The sequence below is a fragment of the Thalassophryne amazonica genome, chromosome 13 (assembly GCF_902500255.1).
Source record: "Thalassophryne amazonica chromosome 13, fThaAma1.1, whole genome shotgun sequence".
NCBI classification, from domain to species: domain Eukaryota; kingdom Metazoa; phylum Chordata; class Actinopteri; order Batrachoidiformes; family Batrachoididae; genus Thalassophryne; species Thalassophryne amazonica.
Genome location: NC_047115.1, coordinates 78971069 through 78987210, shown reverse-complemented (window position 1 = coordinate 78987210; position 16142 = coordinate 78971069). Strand labels below are relative to the sequence as shown.

The 16142-nt window shown below is 41.4% G+C and overlaps 1 protein-coding gene across 1 annotated transcript in view; it reads left to right on the top strand.

Annotated features, from left to right (window-relative positions):
- Positions 1 to 15753, top strand: part of LOC117522986 (kinase non-catalytic C-lobe domain-containing protein 1) — a gene marked incomplete at its 5' end in the record, with an annotated part of 118104 nt that extends 102351 nt beyond the window's left edge. The window contains 2 exons of the mRNA XM_034184404.1: positions 2455 to 2542; positions 15192 to 15753. Of these exons, the coding sequence (XP_034040295.1) occupies positions 2455 to 2542; positions 15192 to 15259 (156 nt within the window). The remainder of the gene's footprint in view (positions 1 to 2454; positions 2543 to 15191) is intronic.
- Positions 15754 to 16142: the final 389 nt, after the last annotated feature.

The following is a 16142-nucleotide window of genomic DNA, read 5'->3' as shown; positions in this document are numbered from 1 at the left end:
TTAATGATTACAGATGTCAGAGCGATGGGTCTGTAATTATTCAGGCTGTCTATGGCAGGTTTTTGGCGAGATGGTGACAAGGGTGGAAGCCTTCAGACATATGGAAAGGAGAAGTTGAAGAGTTTGGTGAGGATCCCTGCCAGTTGGTCTGCACATGCATTAATCACCACCCACACATACCATCAGGGCCAGCAGCTTGCCTGGGTGCACTGCTTTTGGATTTTTTTCCTCACCTCATGCTCCTGGAGAGAGAGAGGTGATGTTTAGAATCAGGGAGAGGCAGTGGCTGCAGGTGTGTGATGGTGCTCTCTAACTGGGCAAAGAAGCTGGTTAGCTCCTCCACCAGTGTGCTGCTAGTGCCGGAGGATATTGGAGGGGGGAGGCCTTTGTTGTTGGTTAGGGCCTGGATGTCCCTCCACATCTGACGCAGGTTACTGTCCACCAAGTATCCCTTTATTTTCTTTTAATAGGAGTCTTGAGCCTGTTTGATGCCCCTCCTTGGATCAGCACTAGCTGTGCTGTACACTAAAAAAATGACTCTTTTGATGAACTCAATTCAATTATGTGCAGGATTTCAATCTAATAAATATACTGTATATAGTCCTATCAGGGTCTGGATGTCCTTTGTCATCCAGGACTTCCTGTTTGGGAAGACCCGGATGCATCTGTTTTTCTACACAGCATCTGATACAGAAGAGGACAGACAGATCTTCAAAAATGCTCCACTCTGTACAGGCAAAGCAGTCCTGCAGCTGGGCAATGGTATTTTCAGGCCAGGCTTTAATTGTCTGGATGGCTGGTTTTGTTTGCCTTCTGAGAGGAGTTGTAAGCTAGGAAGAGGATCAGAGGAAGATGGTCTGATTGTCCATGGTGGGGGGAGGGGGTTGCTCTGTAGGCATGCTTTATCATTGCACACTCTGTGCTGGTGGAATTTGGGGAGAATAGTCTGCAGGCATGTTTTATTTATTATTTAAGTCCCCAGCAATGATGTGCATGCCATCCAGATGAGCCCTCTGTTGTTTAGACACCATGATCTGAAGCAGGCCGTGTGCCATGCTAACATTACCATTTGGGATTATGTAAACAGCAGTCACAATGGCTACCATTAGCCTCCGTGGCAGGTAGAAGGGTCGGCACTGGACAGACATGGCCTCTAGGTCCAGTGAGCAGTGGGTGTCTATTACTCAGCTGTCCGACCACCAGTCTTCAAGCATGTAAACACATAGTTTTACCTGAGGTTTTGGTTGGTCCAGTCATAGTGGTGAATGGTGAGGCCTGCTAGCTTCACTGTGCCACCAGAGATATGCGGGTGCAGCCAAAAACCTTCATTAACCAATAGTGACATTCTCACTCAGGGGCATAACTGGGGCCACCATATCAACTGATCCTGGAAAGAAAAAATAAATTTGGTTGAACAGTGAAATGTCTTGAAGATTTAACTAAAACTCCTGTTGCTTTTGACAACAAAATATTTTTGACATCTTCAACCTGAATTATGGTGAATCATCATGGTCAGACTCACTGATTCACAATGTTGACATATAAGATGCCAGTGGTGGGCACAGTTCCGCTAACTGCTAATTATCGAAGCTAATGTTTTCATTATTGGATTCGTTTTTCAGATAATTTTGAAAACCATCAGTGGACTAATTATCTTCCAATAAATTTTGGTCCGATAATTTTAAGACTGCAAACATACCTTTGCAGGTGTGGTAAACAAAGCTTAATAGCTACAAACATTTATGAAGTCTAACGTCAAAGATTTGAGTACCTACCTGTTAAATGTTTTGTAGTTAATGTACAGTTCTATCCTCTGTAAACAGAGAAAAGCTAGTTCCAGGAGAAACTGCTCTATCCTCTGCAGGCAAAGGACAACTGGTCACAGAAAAGAAACAAAGCAAAAGAAAAAGAAAGATAATTTCTTCCCTGTAGGACTTCTCTGGGGATCGAGGTGTTTACAAGCCATCTGGGAAATGTAATCCCTTTGGCATGTCCTGGGACTTTCTGGATTCTCCTACCAGTTGGCCCTGCCTGGAAGACCTCCCTAGGGAGATGACCGGGTGCATACTCACCATATGCCATAAGCACCTCAGTGGGGTTTTGGTAGGCCAGCAAACATAACGCAAACCTTCACCTTGGACCTGTCACTCATTCATCTTCAGTGCTAATCCAGGATCAGGTTGTGGGGGTGCTGTCACCTTTGCCAATATTTTGGAGATCAAAATTACAAAATTAAAGGCAGAAATTAAGAAAATTCATAATTTGTCATATTAAAAATTATGCTATTTAGAACACTGGCCATTGCAGTCACTGTTTTGTGTGCTTAAGTTATTTTCTTTACCAGTCGAATGTCACTTACAGCAGGGCTACATGTGAAGTTCTTAATCTTTGTTCTATGCAATTCCAGTTTCAGTGACCTTCTTCTTGAATAGAGCCTCTCTTCTTTTCTTACAGCCATCAGTAAATTCCAGTCATGCACAAAGTATAGATGCAGTTGATACTCATCAAAGCTCAGTAGAAGACTCAAGAAAAAACACCAGTGGTAAGACATGTTCCCTCATGCATGCAACTGACAATAAAATCCATAGTTGACAGAAAACAATATCTGTAAACATAAATAATTCCTTATAATAAAAGTGCAAGGGTGCCATAGAATCACTGCTCTTCATTATATTTTATTTTTGTTCTGAAGATATTTCTTTATCTAATTATATTGCAGTTCTTTCTGTTTGCCTTGGCACAATTTTAAACGAGAAACTTTTTTTTGCAAAGACTCAGACTAAGCACAAAACCTTTCACAATACAGCAATACATCAAAAATCTGTTGAAAAAGGCATGCAATTTCTGCAAAACTCCACATCTATAAAAATTATGTTTTTTTGCGTGAGCACAGTACATATTAACCAATCCTATGAAGAAGCACCTACATTCTGATAGTATAAATGAAAAACACTTGTGGCTTTTGTTTTTCAGTGGGTGGAGCAAAACAGTTTGCATTCATATATGTCATATGGAAAAAACACATGCATGTTATTTTTTAATCTACAAATGTTCTATATTAACTCGTGGTATAACAGATAGTTGATTGGTACAGCCCCTAGTGTTTAGGAATGCATGCGAGCCGTTGATTAATTGCAGAGTTTTCTTAAGTGTGATTTCATGTCAAGTTGAACAGGTTTTTAATCTGATAAATGTATTAATTTTGATGCAGTGATAATAAATCACAGTCTAAGTGGACGAAATGCAGCTTAGTGACATTTGGTAACGTGCATGCACCTGTTATAACAAGCAGTTCATGGTAAATGGAGTGCATTTACGAGGTCTGTTAGAAAACTATCCAACGTTTTTATTTTTTTTTCAAAAACTATATGGATTTGAATCATGTGCGCTTGCATCAGCCAAGCTTGAACCTTCGTGCGAATTTGTGAGTTTTTTCACGCCTGTCGGTTGCGTCATTCGCCTGTGGGCAGGCTTTGAGTGAGCACTGGTCCACCCCCCTCGTCGGATTTTCATTGTCAGGGAAATGGCTGAGCGATTGGAGCAGCGCTGAATCAAATGTTTCCAGAAACTGTGAGAGACAGCCAGGTGGAAACCATTTGGAAGATTCAGATGGCTTTCGGTGAGGATACTCTGGGCGTCACACAGATTAAGGAGCATTACAACCGGATTAAAGATGGCCCACAGCGGCGGAGGGTGCGCCGCGCTTCAAGCAGCCATCGACAGGCTGAAATGACCAGAACGCTGTGTTGATCCGGGACGTCGTCTGACTACCAGAGAAATTGCAGAAGAGGTGGACATCAGCACTTTTGCGGCACATTCCACTGTTACAGGAGATTTTGTAATGAAAGACATGCGGAGGAATTTGCGCGTCGGGACGGAGCCGCAATGGCGCGCAACAAAAAGCACGTCCGTGTTGGAAGTCTCCCAGGACAAGTTGTGACATGCCCAGCTGTTACACAATTTCTCGGATACTCACTTGATGACTGAAAAGCCACCGAAGCCGTCTGAATCTTCCAAATGGTTTCCACCTGGCTGTCTCTCACAGTTTCTGGAAAAATTTGATTCAGCGCTGCTCCAATCGTTCAGCCATTTCCCTGACAATGAAAATCCGATGAGAGGGCTGGACCAGTGCTCACTCAAAGCCTGCCCACAGGTGAATGACGCAACTTACAGGCGTGAAAAAACTCACGCATGCGCACAAAGGTTCAAGCTTGGCTGATGCAAGCGCACATGATTCAAATCCATATAGTTTTTTAAAAAAAATAAAAAGGTCAGATAGTTTTCTAACAGACCTCGTATATAGTGTTTCTCAGTCTGCATCAGACACTCAAAGCGCTTTACAAATAATGCCTCACATTCACCCCGATGTGAGGGTGCTGCCATACAAGGTATTCACTACACACCGGGAACAACTAGGGGATTAAGGACCTTGCCCAAGGGCCCTTAGTGATTTTGATGTTATGGCTTTGACATGTATTGTGTCGAGGCCCCATATGTGTGTATTCGCTGTTGCCCAACATCCCACAATATGTGTCATATGTTATCTTTCATTTGCTCGCCCTCTCTCCCTCACTCTCTCACACTGTCCATCAGCAGGCCACTGTCCCTCAGAATGAACATTTTCATCCCACACATAACATATTGGACATTACAAACCAGACCAGACTGTCCCAAAATAATGGGGTTCAAATTTTCTTACCCATCCTTCCCCTAAGTTTCTTCAGTGGGCAGGGGGTCACTCCAAGTCTCCGCTCCCCAACAGAACTGATCATAAGCTGTTCTTTGAGCAGCTGTAGCATCCGGAGCAACATGCTTTGCAGCCACAGTTGTCAAGCTCAATTAGCCCCCATGGGGCAGGAAGACCAAGGCATATGTCCTCTAAATTGCACCCACTCTGTTCAAGTGTCTACAGTCCTCGACTCTGGTGTACCATTGTGCTCTGAGATTTATCACTGGTTGTAGCCACCCCACCCACCACTGTGCACCACTGCATGCTAATGCTGGCATGCCTTCTTTGAATTTAAGGTGATAGACACATTGGATGACTTTGGTTTACAAGGCACTTATTGGGTTGGTTCTGAGATCCGAAAGCCATTATGCTCTACATTCGAATAATATGTTGTATTTTCGTGTACCTCACTTTCAAACTGAAACAAGAAAGAAAGATTTTAGTTTTTCTGCTCCCTCTGCTTGGAATGTTCTCCAAACTGAACTGAAACTGTCAGAGTTGATTTCTCTGAATGCTTTCTGCTCTATTTTAAGAAAATGACAATGGAAATATTTTGAACAGTGCCTGTGTTTTTAATCTTAAATGGTCTTAATTTATTTATCGTGAACATGACTGAAATGATTGTTTTATTTGTTAACTGCTTGTGTTTTATATATTTTAATGCTCATCCTGATGTTGTTTAGTTGTCTATTATGACATGTGTTGCTGCCTTATGTGGCCAGGTCCCTCTTGTAAAAGAAGTCACAATCTCAGTGGGTTTTTACCTTGTTAAGTAAAGGTTATTTATAAATTGACTGACATCACTTTGAGCGGATGGGATGAGTTCATCAGTGAAATCACCTGCTGCAGTCAGTGGCTGCAAAGAAACCCTACACCCTGCTGGCTCTTTCTGGAATACTGTAGCTTTCTGAAAATGTGTCAGTGTATAGTGGTAGTAGGCATACTGTTAGTTATAAGGGGGCTGAAATGGAAGTGACCCTCCAGGAAGGGGAACAGGGGTTATAACATTTGATCCCCATCATTTTGGAACAGCCCAGTTCCTATTGAAGCCAAAATGGCCAAAAAAAAAAAAATCAACTTCAGCATAAAAATCTTATGGAATGATGTTTTTGCTTTTTGTTTGTTTGTTTGTTTGTTTGTTTTTTAAGGAGCCTCGCAGACAGAGTGGACCTCCTGTTGTAGGTGGGTGCTCACACAACCTGTTACAGCCTTGTGTTCATGCTTGTGCTCCGCTACAGACATCCGGCTCAGTGCACTTCTGCAAAAAGAACATCCATTTACATTAATGTAGTCTATTCCCTGTGCAGCTGTGAGCCTACTGAACCAAGTCTTGCACACGCAGCATGTGCACAGCTGAGGTGGCTGAAGGCTGAAACCCACAGCTCGGGAAAAATAATCTGTATTCCCGACGGTTTCCGAGGGTCTGCTTGCCAGGATCAGTGCATAGGACAAATGTATTTATCCAGAAAGGGTTATCAATAAAAGTTATCAATTCAGCAGTTTTGCTCCTTTTCCCTTTTTTTTTTATACTTTTCATGATTTGACAAAGTCTATTTTTTTATTCACTGATCCTGTTAATATTGCAGTTTAATACAATAATTATTTTATTTTAAAATAATATGTAAAACATTAGACAACTTGTTTTCATTCAGGACCACAGACAAAGGTTCCTTATTTTTAATACTCATTAACCATATGTGATCTATACTGGCTTTTGTGATCTGTGACACCTCTAACCTTAAGACTTTTCAAAGAAACAAAATTAGTCAATCAATCAATCAATTTTTTTATATAGCGCCAAATCACAACAAACAGTTGCCCCAAGGCGCTTTATATTGTAAGGCAAGGCCATACAATAATTATGTAAAACCCCAACGGTCAAAACGACCCCCTGTGAGCAAGCACTTGGCTACAGTGGGAAGGAAAAACTCCCTTTTAACAGGAAGAAACCTCCAGCAGAACCAGGCTCAGGGAGGGGCAGTCTTCTGCTGGGACTGGTTGGGGCTGAGGGAGAGAACCAGGAAAAAGACATGCTGTGGAGGGGAGCAGAGATCGATCACTAATGATTAAATGCAGAGTGGTGCATAAAGAGCAAAAAGAGAAGGAAACAGTGCATCATGGGAACCCCCCAGCAGTCTACGTCTATAGCAGCATAACTAAGGGATGGTTCAGGGTCACCTGATCCAGCCCTAACTATAAGCTTTAGCAAAAAGGAAAGTTTTAAGCCTAATCTTAAAAGTAGAGAGGGTGTCTGTCTCCCTGATCTGAATTGGGAGCTGGTTCCACAGGAGAAGAGCCTGAAAGCTGAAGGCTCTGCCTCCCATTCTACTCTTACAAACCCTAGGAACTACAAGTAAGCCTGCAGTCTGAGAGCGAAGCGCTCTATTGGGGTGATATGGTACTACGATGTCCCTAAGATAAGATGGGACCTGATTATTCAAAACCTTATAAGTAAGAAGAAGAATTTTAAATTCTATTCTAGAATTAACAGGAAGCCAATGAAGAGAGGCCAATATGGGTGAGATATGCTCTCTCCTTCTAGTCCCCGTCAGTACTCTAGCTGCAGCATTTTGAATTAACTGAAGGCTTTTTAGGGAACTTTTAGGACAACCTGATAATAATGAATTACAATAGTCCAGCCTAGACGAAATAAATGCATGAATTAGTTTTTCAGCATCACTCTGAGACAAGACCTTTCTGATTTTAGAGATATTGCGTAAATGCAAAAAAGCAGTCCTACATATTTGTTTAATATGCGCTTTAAATGACATATCCTGATCAAAAATGACTCCAAGATTTCTCACAGTATTACTAGAGGTCAGGGTAATGCCATCCAGAGTAAGGATCTGGTTAGACACCATGTTTCTAAGATTTGTGGGGCCAAGTACAATAACTTCAGTTTTATCTGAGTTTAAAAGCAGGAAATTAGAGGTCATCCATGTCTTTATGTCTGTAAGACAATCCTGCAGTTTAGCTAATTGGTGTGTGTCCTCTGGCTTCATGGATAGATAAAGCTGGGTATCATCTGCGTAACAATGAAAATTTAAGCAATACCGTCTAATAATACTGCCTAAGGGAAGCATGTATAAAGTGAATAAAATTGGTCCTAGCACAGAACCTTGTGGAACTCCATAATTAACTTTAGTCTGTGAAGAAGATTCCCCATTTACATGAACAAATTGTAATCTATTAGACAAATATGATTCAAACCACCGCAGCGCAATGCCTTTAATACCTATGGCATGCTCTAAGCTCTGTAATAAAATTTTATGGTCAACAGTATCAAAAGCAGCACTGAGGTCTAACAGAACAAGCACAGAGATGAGTCCACTGTCCGAGGCCATAAGAAGATCATTTGTAACCTTCACTAATGCTGTTTCTGTACTATGATGAATTCTAAAACCTGACTGAAACTCTTCAAATAGACCATTCCTCTGCAGATGATCAGTTAACTGTTTTACAACTACCCTTTCAAGAATTTTTGAGAGAAAAGGAAGGTTGGAGATTGGCCTATAATTAGCTAAGATAGCTGGGTCAAGTGATGGCTTTTTAAGTAATGGTTTAATTACTGCCACCTTAAAAGCCTGTGGTACATAGCCAACTAACAAAGATAGATTGATCATATTTAAGATCGAAGCATTAAATAATGGTAGGGCTTCCTTGAGCAGCCTGGCAGGAATGGGGTCTAATAAACATGTTGATGGTTTGGATGAAGTAACTAATGAAAATAACTCAGACAGAACAATCGGAGAGAAAGAGTCTAACCAAATACCGGCATCACTGAAAGCAGCCAAAGATAACGATACGTCTTTGAGATGGTTATGAGTAATTTTTTCTCTAATAGTTAAAATTTTGTTAGCAAAGAAAGTCATGAAGTCATTACTAGTTAAAGTTAATGGAATACTCAGCTCAATAGAGCTCTGACTCTTTGTCAGCCTGGCTACAGTGCTGAAAAGAAACCTGGGGTTGTTCTTATTTTCTTCAATTAGTGATGAGTAGAAAGATGTCCTAGCTTTACGGAGGGCTTTCTTATAGAGCAACAGACTCTTTTTCCAGGCTAAGTGAAGATCTTCTAAATTAGTGAGACGCCATTTCCTCTCCAACTTTAAGCTACGAGTTTGTGAGTTATACCACGGAGTCAGGCACTTCTGATTTAAAGCTCTCTTTTTCAGAGGAGCTACAGCATCCAAAGTTGTCTTCAATGAGGATGTAAAACTATTGACGAGATACTCTATCTCACTTACAGAGTTTAGGTAGCTACTCTGCACTGTGTTGGTATATGGCATTAGAGAACATAAAGAAGGAATCATATCCTTAAACCTAGTTACAGCGCTTTCTGAAAGACGTCTAGTGTAATGAAACTTATTCCCCACTGCTGGGTAGTCCATCAGAGTAAATGTAAATGTTATTAAGAAATGATCAGACAGAAGGGAGTTTTCAGGGAATACTGTTAAGTCTTCTATTTCCATACCATAAGTCAGAACAAGATCTAAGATATGATTAAAGTGGTGGGTGGACTCATTTACTTTTTGAGCAAAGCCAATAGAGTCTAATAATAGATTAAATGCAGTGTTGAGGCTGTCATTCTCAGCATCTGTGTGGATGTTAAAATCGCCCACTATAATTATCTTATCTGAGCTAAGCACTAAGTCAGACAAAAGGTCTGAAAATTCACAGAGAAACTCACAGTAACGACCAGGTGGACGATAGATAATAACAAATAAAACTGGTTTTTGGGACTTCCAATTTGGATGGACAAGACTAAGAGTCAAGTTTTCAAATGAATTAAAGCTCTGTCTGTGTTTTTGATTAATTAATAAGCTGGAATGGAAGATTGCTGCTAATCCTCCGCCCCGGCCCGTGCTACGAGCATTCTGACAGTTAGTGTGACTCGGGGGTGTTGACTCATTTAAACTAACATATTCATCCTGCTGTAACCAGGTTTCTGTAAGGCAGAATAAATCAATATGTTGATCAATTATTATATCATTTACCAACAGGGACTTAGAAGAGAGAGACCTAATGTTTAATAGACCACATTTAACTGTTTTAGTCTGTGGTGCAGTTGAAGGTGCTATATTATTTTTTCTTTTTGAATTTTTATGCTTAAATAGATTTTTGCTGGTTATTGGTAGTCTGGGAGCAGGCACCGTCTCTACGGGGATGGGGTAATGAGGGGATGGCAGGGGGAGAGAAGCTGCAGAGAGGTGTGTAAGACTACAACTCTGCTTCCTGGTCCCAACCCTGGATAGTCACGGTTTGGAGGATTTAATAAAATTGGCCAGATTTCTAGAAATGAGAGCTGCTCCATCCAAAGTGGGATGGATGCCGTCTCTCCTAACAAGACCAGGTTTTCCCCAGAAGCTTTGCCAATTATCTATGAAGCCCACCTCATTTTTTGGACACCACTCAGACAGCCAGCAATTCAAGGAGAACATGCGGCTAAACATGTCACTCCCGGTCCAATTGGAGAGAAAACTACAGAGTCCGACATTGTTTTTGCAAAGTTACACACCGATTTAATGTTAATTTTAGTGACCTCCGATTGGCGTAACCGGGTGTCATTACTGCCGACGTGAATTACAATCTTACCAAATTTACGCTTAGCCTTAGCCAGCAGTTTCAAATTTCCTTCAATGTCGCCTGCTCTGGCCCCCGGAAGACAATTGACTATGGTTGCTGGTGTCGCTAACTTCACATTTCTCAAAACAGAGTCGCCAATAACCAGAGTTTGATCCTCGGCGGGTGTGTCGTCGAGTGGGGAAAAACGGTTAGAAATGTGAACGGGTTGGCGGTGTACACGGGGCTTCTGTTTAGGACTACGCTTCCTCCTCACAGTCACCCAGTCGGCCTGCTTTCCCGGCTGCTCGGGATCTGCCAGGGGGTAACTAATGGCGGCTAAGCTACCTTGGTCCACACCGACTACAGGGGCCTGGCTAGCTGTAGAATTTTCCACGGTGCGGAGCCGAGTCTCCAATTCGCCCAGCCTGGCCTCCAAAGCTATGAATAAGCTACACTTATTACAAGTACCGTTACTGCTAAAGGAGGCCGAGGAATAACTAAACATTTCACACACAAAGCAGAAAAGTGCGGGAGAGACAGGAGAAGCCGCCATGCTAAACCGGCTAAGAGCTAGTAGCTACGCTAAGCTAGCGGATTCCTAAAAACACGCAAAGTGACTAATGTGTAAATAATTTAGAGGTGATTCAGCAGGAGGAGTGCTTTAGTTAAGGCACGTGAAGATTACACTGGGAAACAAATCGTAATCTAGATAACTAGATCAATCTAACTGCGCAGATTAAACAGCTAACAGATACAGAAAAACACCGCTGTGCTCCGGAACAGGAAGTGATCCTAATTAGTGAAGATAGCATAAATATTTGTACTCAAAAAAATATCGGCTACATAAATCCCATCACCTTTGAGTTGTCTGGCCAGAACACTTCCTTCACATCACATACAATGTTTTCTGGCATAGCTCCTGACCATCGACTTCACAAGGCTCCTTCATTGTGCATTGGTGGGGTGCTTGTGTTCATACACGAGCAAAATGCTACGCAGAAAGGAATTCTACGAAGCCCTGGAAGTGTCATCGCAAAATGTTTTGCATGTGGAGAGAATGTGCACATGTTTTATTATATTGTGTGCACGTTTTATTATATTGTGCACACGTTTTGTTATATTGTGTGCACATTTTATTACATTGTGTGCATGTTTTAAGCATCATTTGAGTAAAACAAAGGCACGATCTACTTAAACATGGCCACAATTTGTATAACGTGCATTCAATATTGTCGTGACGCATAAATGTTGGCTATTAGTCAACAAACCAGGAGACAGTGTAATACATTTCCCCATTAGAAATGGATCTGGTCCAGGGTATATCATCATGGTTTGGGCGCAAAAGGACATACAGAGAACTCCAGCTGCCAGCATGGCATCATCTGGAGTTTAAGCACATTAAAAATGATGCTGAGGGCGAAGCATCTTCCCGTCGTGAGGATGACACTTTAAGTCATATTATGGAGTTCATTTTGAACGAAAGGAAAACGTGCACGTTTTATTAATTTGAGGGCTCAATTAAAATAAAATGTGCACACATTTTATTAATTCGAGGGCTCAGTTAAAAGAAAACGTGCACGCATTTTATTAATTCGAGGGCTCGATTAAAGGAAAACGTGCGCGTGTTTTATTAATTGGAGGGCTCACTTAAAGGAAAATGTGCACATGAATTATCACAGCCAGGAAAATGTGTGCATGTTTTATTAATTTGAGAGCACATTTTATTAATTTGTGGGCTCTGTTAAAGGAAAACGTGCACACAAATTTTCATGGCCAGAAAAAAAAATCACCTTAAGTGACCTCTCCTGGGTTCCGCAGAATTCTACAAGAACAGAGAGGTTATTTTTTTTTTTTTTTTTTTTTTTGGTGGGAGGTGGGGGGGTTGAGCAACTACAATGAACATTGGGCAACTAATGAGCCAGTTGCAGACGCAAATAGCCCAATGGAAACTAGCAATGTCCCACATGATAACATACATCATTAGTGTCTTGTGGAGGGTGCCAGCAAATGCAAGATGTGCAGGGTTGTATAGGTCTAATATTGCATGATGGTGAAGGACACCTTTTTGACTAAATTGTTATGTTGCCACCATATTTTCCTGGGATGTTAAAGATGGTATGTTGTCAATGATATTTCTGCTTGAGCCCTTGCATTTGTAATGTTGAAACCTGTCTTGTACATATAAATTAGTTCATGCAAGTGCTTCCAGTTCATGCATCTGCTTCTAGTTCCATAAATGTCTGAAAGCGACATCTAGTCAAGACATCTCGTCATCACCTTTGGTGACAAAGTATTCTTTGGTACCACTGGAATGACTTTGGTTCAAACGAGTGGTTGCTAAGAGAGACTAAGATGAAGAGTATAATTTGCAATTTGATGGAGCGTCAGCTTTGCTGGTTATTTTAGGGATGTTGGAATGGACAGGTTGTCTGCCTGGGTAGGTGCCATCCACGACCAAAGGCGATTCTGTGGTGTTGTGGATGCAGCAAAGCGCAGCACCGGAGCATGCTCCCAGAAGCATGAAAAAAACAGTGATCATGACTGTATTTACAGCATCACCAGACTCAGCACAAGCGACGGGATAGTACGCCTTACCTGCATGTGTTCTTATCTCAGTTGTTTGACATAGTCTGGGTTTCCTTTTAAAAGGGACTCTGTATACTTGCTTTATCATAATTATACTGTATTTTAGTTGACAAGCCACTGCAGTGAAACTCACTCTGTTGACATTGTGGAATATGATGATATTTGTCAGTATGTAGTCCTGAATTTCGTTGTGTTTAATATAATTATTTGCAGTGACCATATTTACATTACATACATTTACATATTTTTAGGTCTGCTGCTGTAGGGTGAACAGTTGACCTCTTCCACCAGATACTTTCTTTCTGCTCAGTAAAAAAAAAAAAGAACCATATTACTGTACCAGTCAGACAACAGAATTTACAGTTACTTAGGTCTGCATTGTGAAATTATATATAATGTGAAATAGGGGGATGGTACCTGCAACCATATTGGTCAGGTTGGAATGAACCCCTTGACCAGCCTCCCTCATGTTCCTATGGTTGACAACATGGTCAACCACCAGTGTTCTGATTTCATCAACTATTCTTTCCTGACTCTCATTCCTCAAAGCAGTGCTCCCCCTCCCCACTGTCCTCCACCACCATTTCCTCCTCCTCTTACTTTTTACCTCCTCGTCCTCCTCTTGGCCCGACCCCTCTTACTCTCCAATATTGGGCTCCATTGTTGTTCACTGTTCACATGGAGTATACTTATAGCACTCAAGCTCTGATTTTTAAGTAACTCATGCTCTAGACATGTTTTTACATGTGTCAAATTGGAAAGGTGATGTCGGGTTTACAATACTGTATCTTTGATAAGAGGAAGAGACAACCTGGCAATAAAACAAGTGAGAGATATAATTCAATTTTAAGCTCGCGAGGAGTGCAGTCAGGCTGTACACCAAAGCTACACTAAAGTCTGGCCTGCGCTCCCGCTCTTTTTATTTAGGTCTTCCCTACATACATGGGCGGTACAGCTCCTAAGGGGAAGAGTGATAGCGCGTGAGCTGTTGCCGCAGAACCGCTGATTGCACAATACATTCAGGACGTTCAGAACCTTTTTAATCTTGGGCTTGATTAAGATGTGTTTAAGACATCTAACGATTAATCACACTTCTTCTGACACAAGGACTAATGTATCATAATCACACTGTGGTTGGAACATTCAATTCTCTATTCTTTATCTCACTGCTCCGCTTACGGCTGCATCCTGCCTGGGTCATCTTCACATGTCCTTAAAAAGAGCTTAGCGTGCACACAGAGATACCACAACTTGCAGAAACACGTCATGTCACATATCTTAAGTAACCTTCACCCATCACATCAGTACAATACACTTTATCAGAGCAGAGAGAACTACATTCTACCAGAGCAGAGAACACAAAACATGCATGATAAAATAAAACAGTGTATCTACAGAATAACTCCAACAGGTGACTCACACCATAGTCTATAAATGTACAGACCAATATTTAAAATTTTGCCAGAAGTGGGTTATTAAATTGGAAACTAAGTATAAAGCAATGAACTGTTTTAGAGGTGTGCAAAACCAACAAGGAATCGTGAGTTTCACCTGGAGTCACCATGTTAGTTCATGCAATGCTTACACGATTTTTCATATTTTGTGCATTTCACCTAGTTTACCTCCTTGCAGTGCATGAGACTGATACTGTGTACTATACAGCCTTGCAGAAAATGTGTGTAGGGTTTCCCTGAAAACCGACTGAGTTGTGTACCTGACCTATTCCCCACAGCTATCGAGAAAACAAGGAGCCCCGATTCTCACACGCCTTCACTTTCACAGACTTTACCACCATCATCCTGACCAATGAAGGGGACTTAAAGGAGGAGACCAAATCACTGGAGGCACCATAGAAGGGTGGGTGCATTTGTAAGAAAACAATATGCATTATAGCTGTACTGTTTTTTCCTCATTTTCTATTGTTCTTAAAGGGCTCAATTCCATCACTGTGCTGAGTAGTTTGCCCCTCTGGATACACAATTTGCAGACCTCAAGTTTGACTCCTGGTCATGCTACCTTCTGTGTCCTTGGCCATGACAATTTGTCTGCATTGTTCCATTCCACTCAGTTGTAAATGGGCAATGGCCTTGGCTGGGGAAGTAACTTGCTTTGAACTGGTGTCCCATCCAGGGGGAGTTGTAGACTCTCATCTTCTTCATGCTACAGTAACCAGAGACAAACATGGGTGCAAATGGTCCTCATGCCTTATACAGGACATTAATGTGAGGAAAATAAGAATAGAAAGCACAAACAAATAATAAATGTAAAGTATTTCAAGTTGAGAAAATTGCATTAGAGATTATATGTTTTACAGGACTGTGGATGGATTCACAAAGAAACAGTGAAGACACCAAGGAAAGGAACCTTTCTACTGCACACTGAGGACCTAAATCTTACACAGATTGAACCCAGCCTCTATCCTCAGAGTCTTGTCTGGCCTGTTCCAGTTTCTGCTGTTTCCACTGAAAAGCTGCTGTTAATCCACCCTTCCATTCTCCATGGCCTTTTTGTTGTCCTTTTCCTTCCATTCTCCACTAATTTCAATAGGTAAGGTGTTTTCAACAATCACCTCTTACAAGATTTTGAAATGAGGACTCCTTTCTTTAGTCCCCATGGAAGTTGGGGTTACTGATGTAATCTTGTGGTTTGAAAGAAATCTTTTGCTGGATTTACAGCTTTACAGGGATTTACAACAGTTCCAGAGTCCAGTATTGATGTGTGTATGAACTGTCTGACTACTTCTGTCCAGTGTGAACCAAAAGAATAGAATGTTTGCACTTATTTTAACAGGGACACCTTTCTTTCTGGCAGTTCTCTTTGGTGCACAACAATTTCAGGTAGAAAATAGGATGAACTCCCCTGGAAACCTGCCCCACAAGATCAACTAGCTCAAAGATCAGGGCTGCAGCTATCAATTATTTTGGGACGTTGTGTGAAATGTAAATAAAAACAGAATACAATGATTTGCAAATCCTCTTCAACCTATATTCAGTTGAATACTCCACAAAGACAAGATATTTAATGTTCAAAATGATAAACTTTATTGTTTTTGTGCAAATATTTGCCCATTTTGAAATGGATGCCTGCAGCACATTTCAAAAAAGTTGGGACAGTGGCATATTTACCCAGTGTTACATCACCTCTCCTTCTAACAACACTCAATAAGCGTTTGGGAACTGAGGACACTAATTGTGAGTGTCATGATTGGGTATAAAAGGAGCATCCCCAAAAGGCTCAGCGGTTCACAAGGAAAGATGGGGTGAAG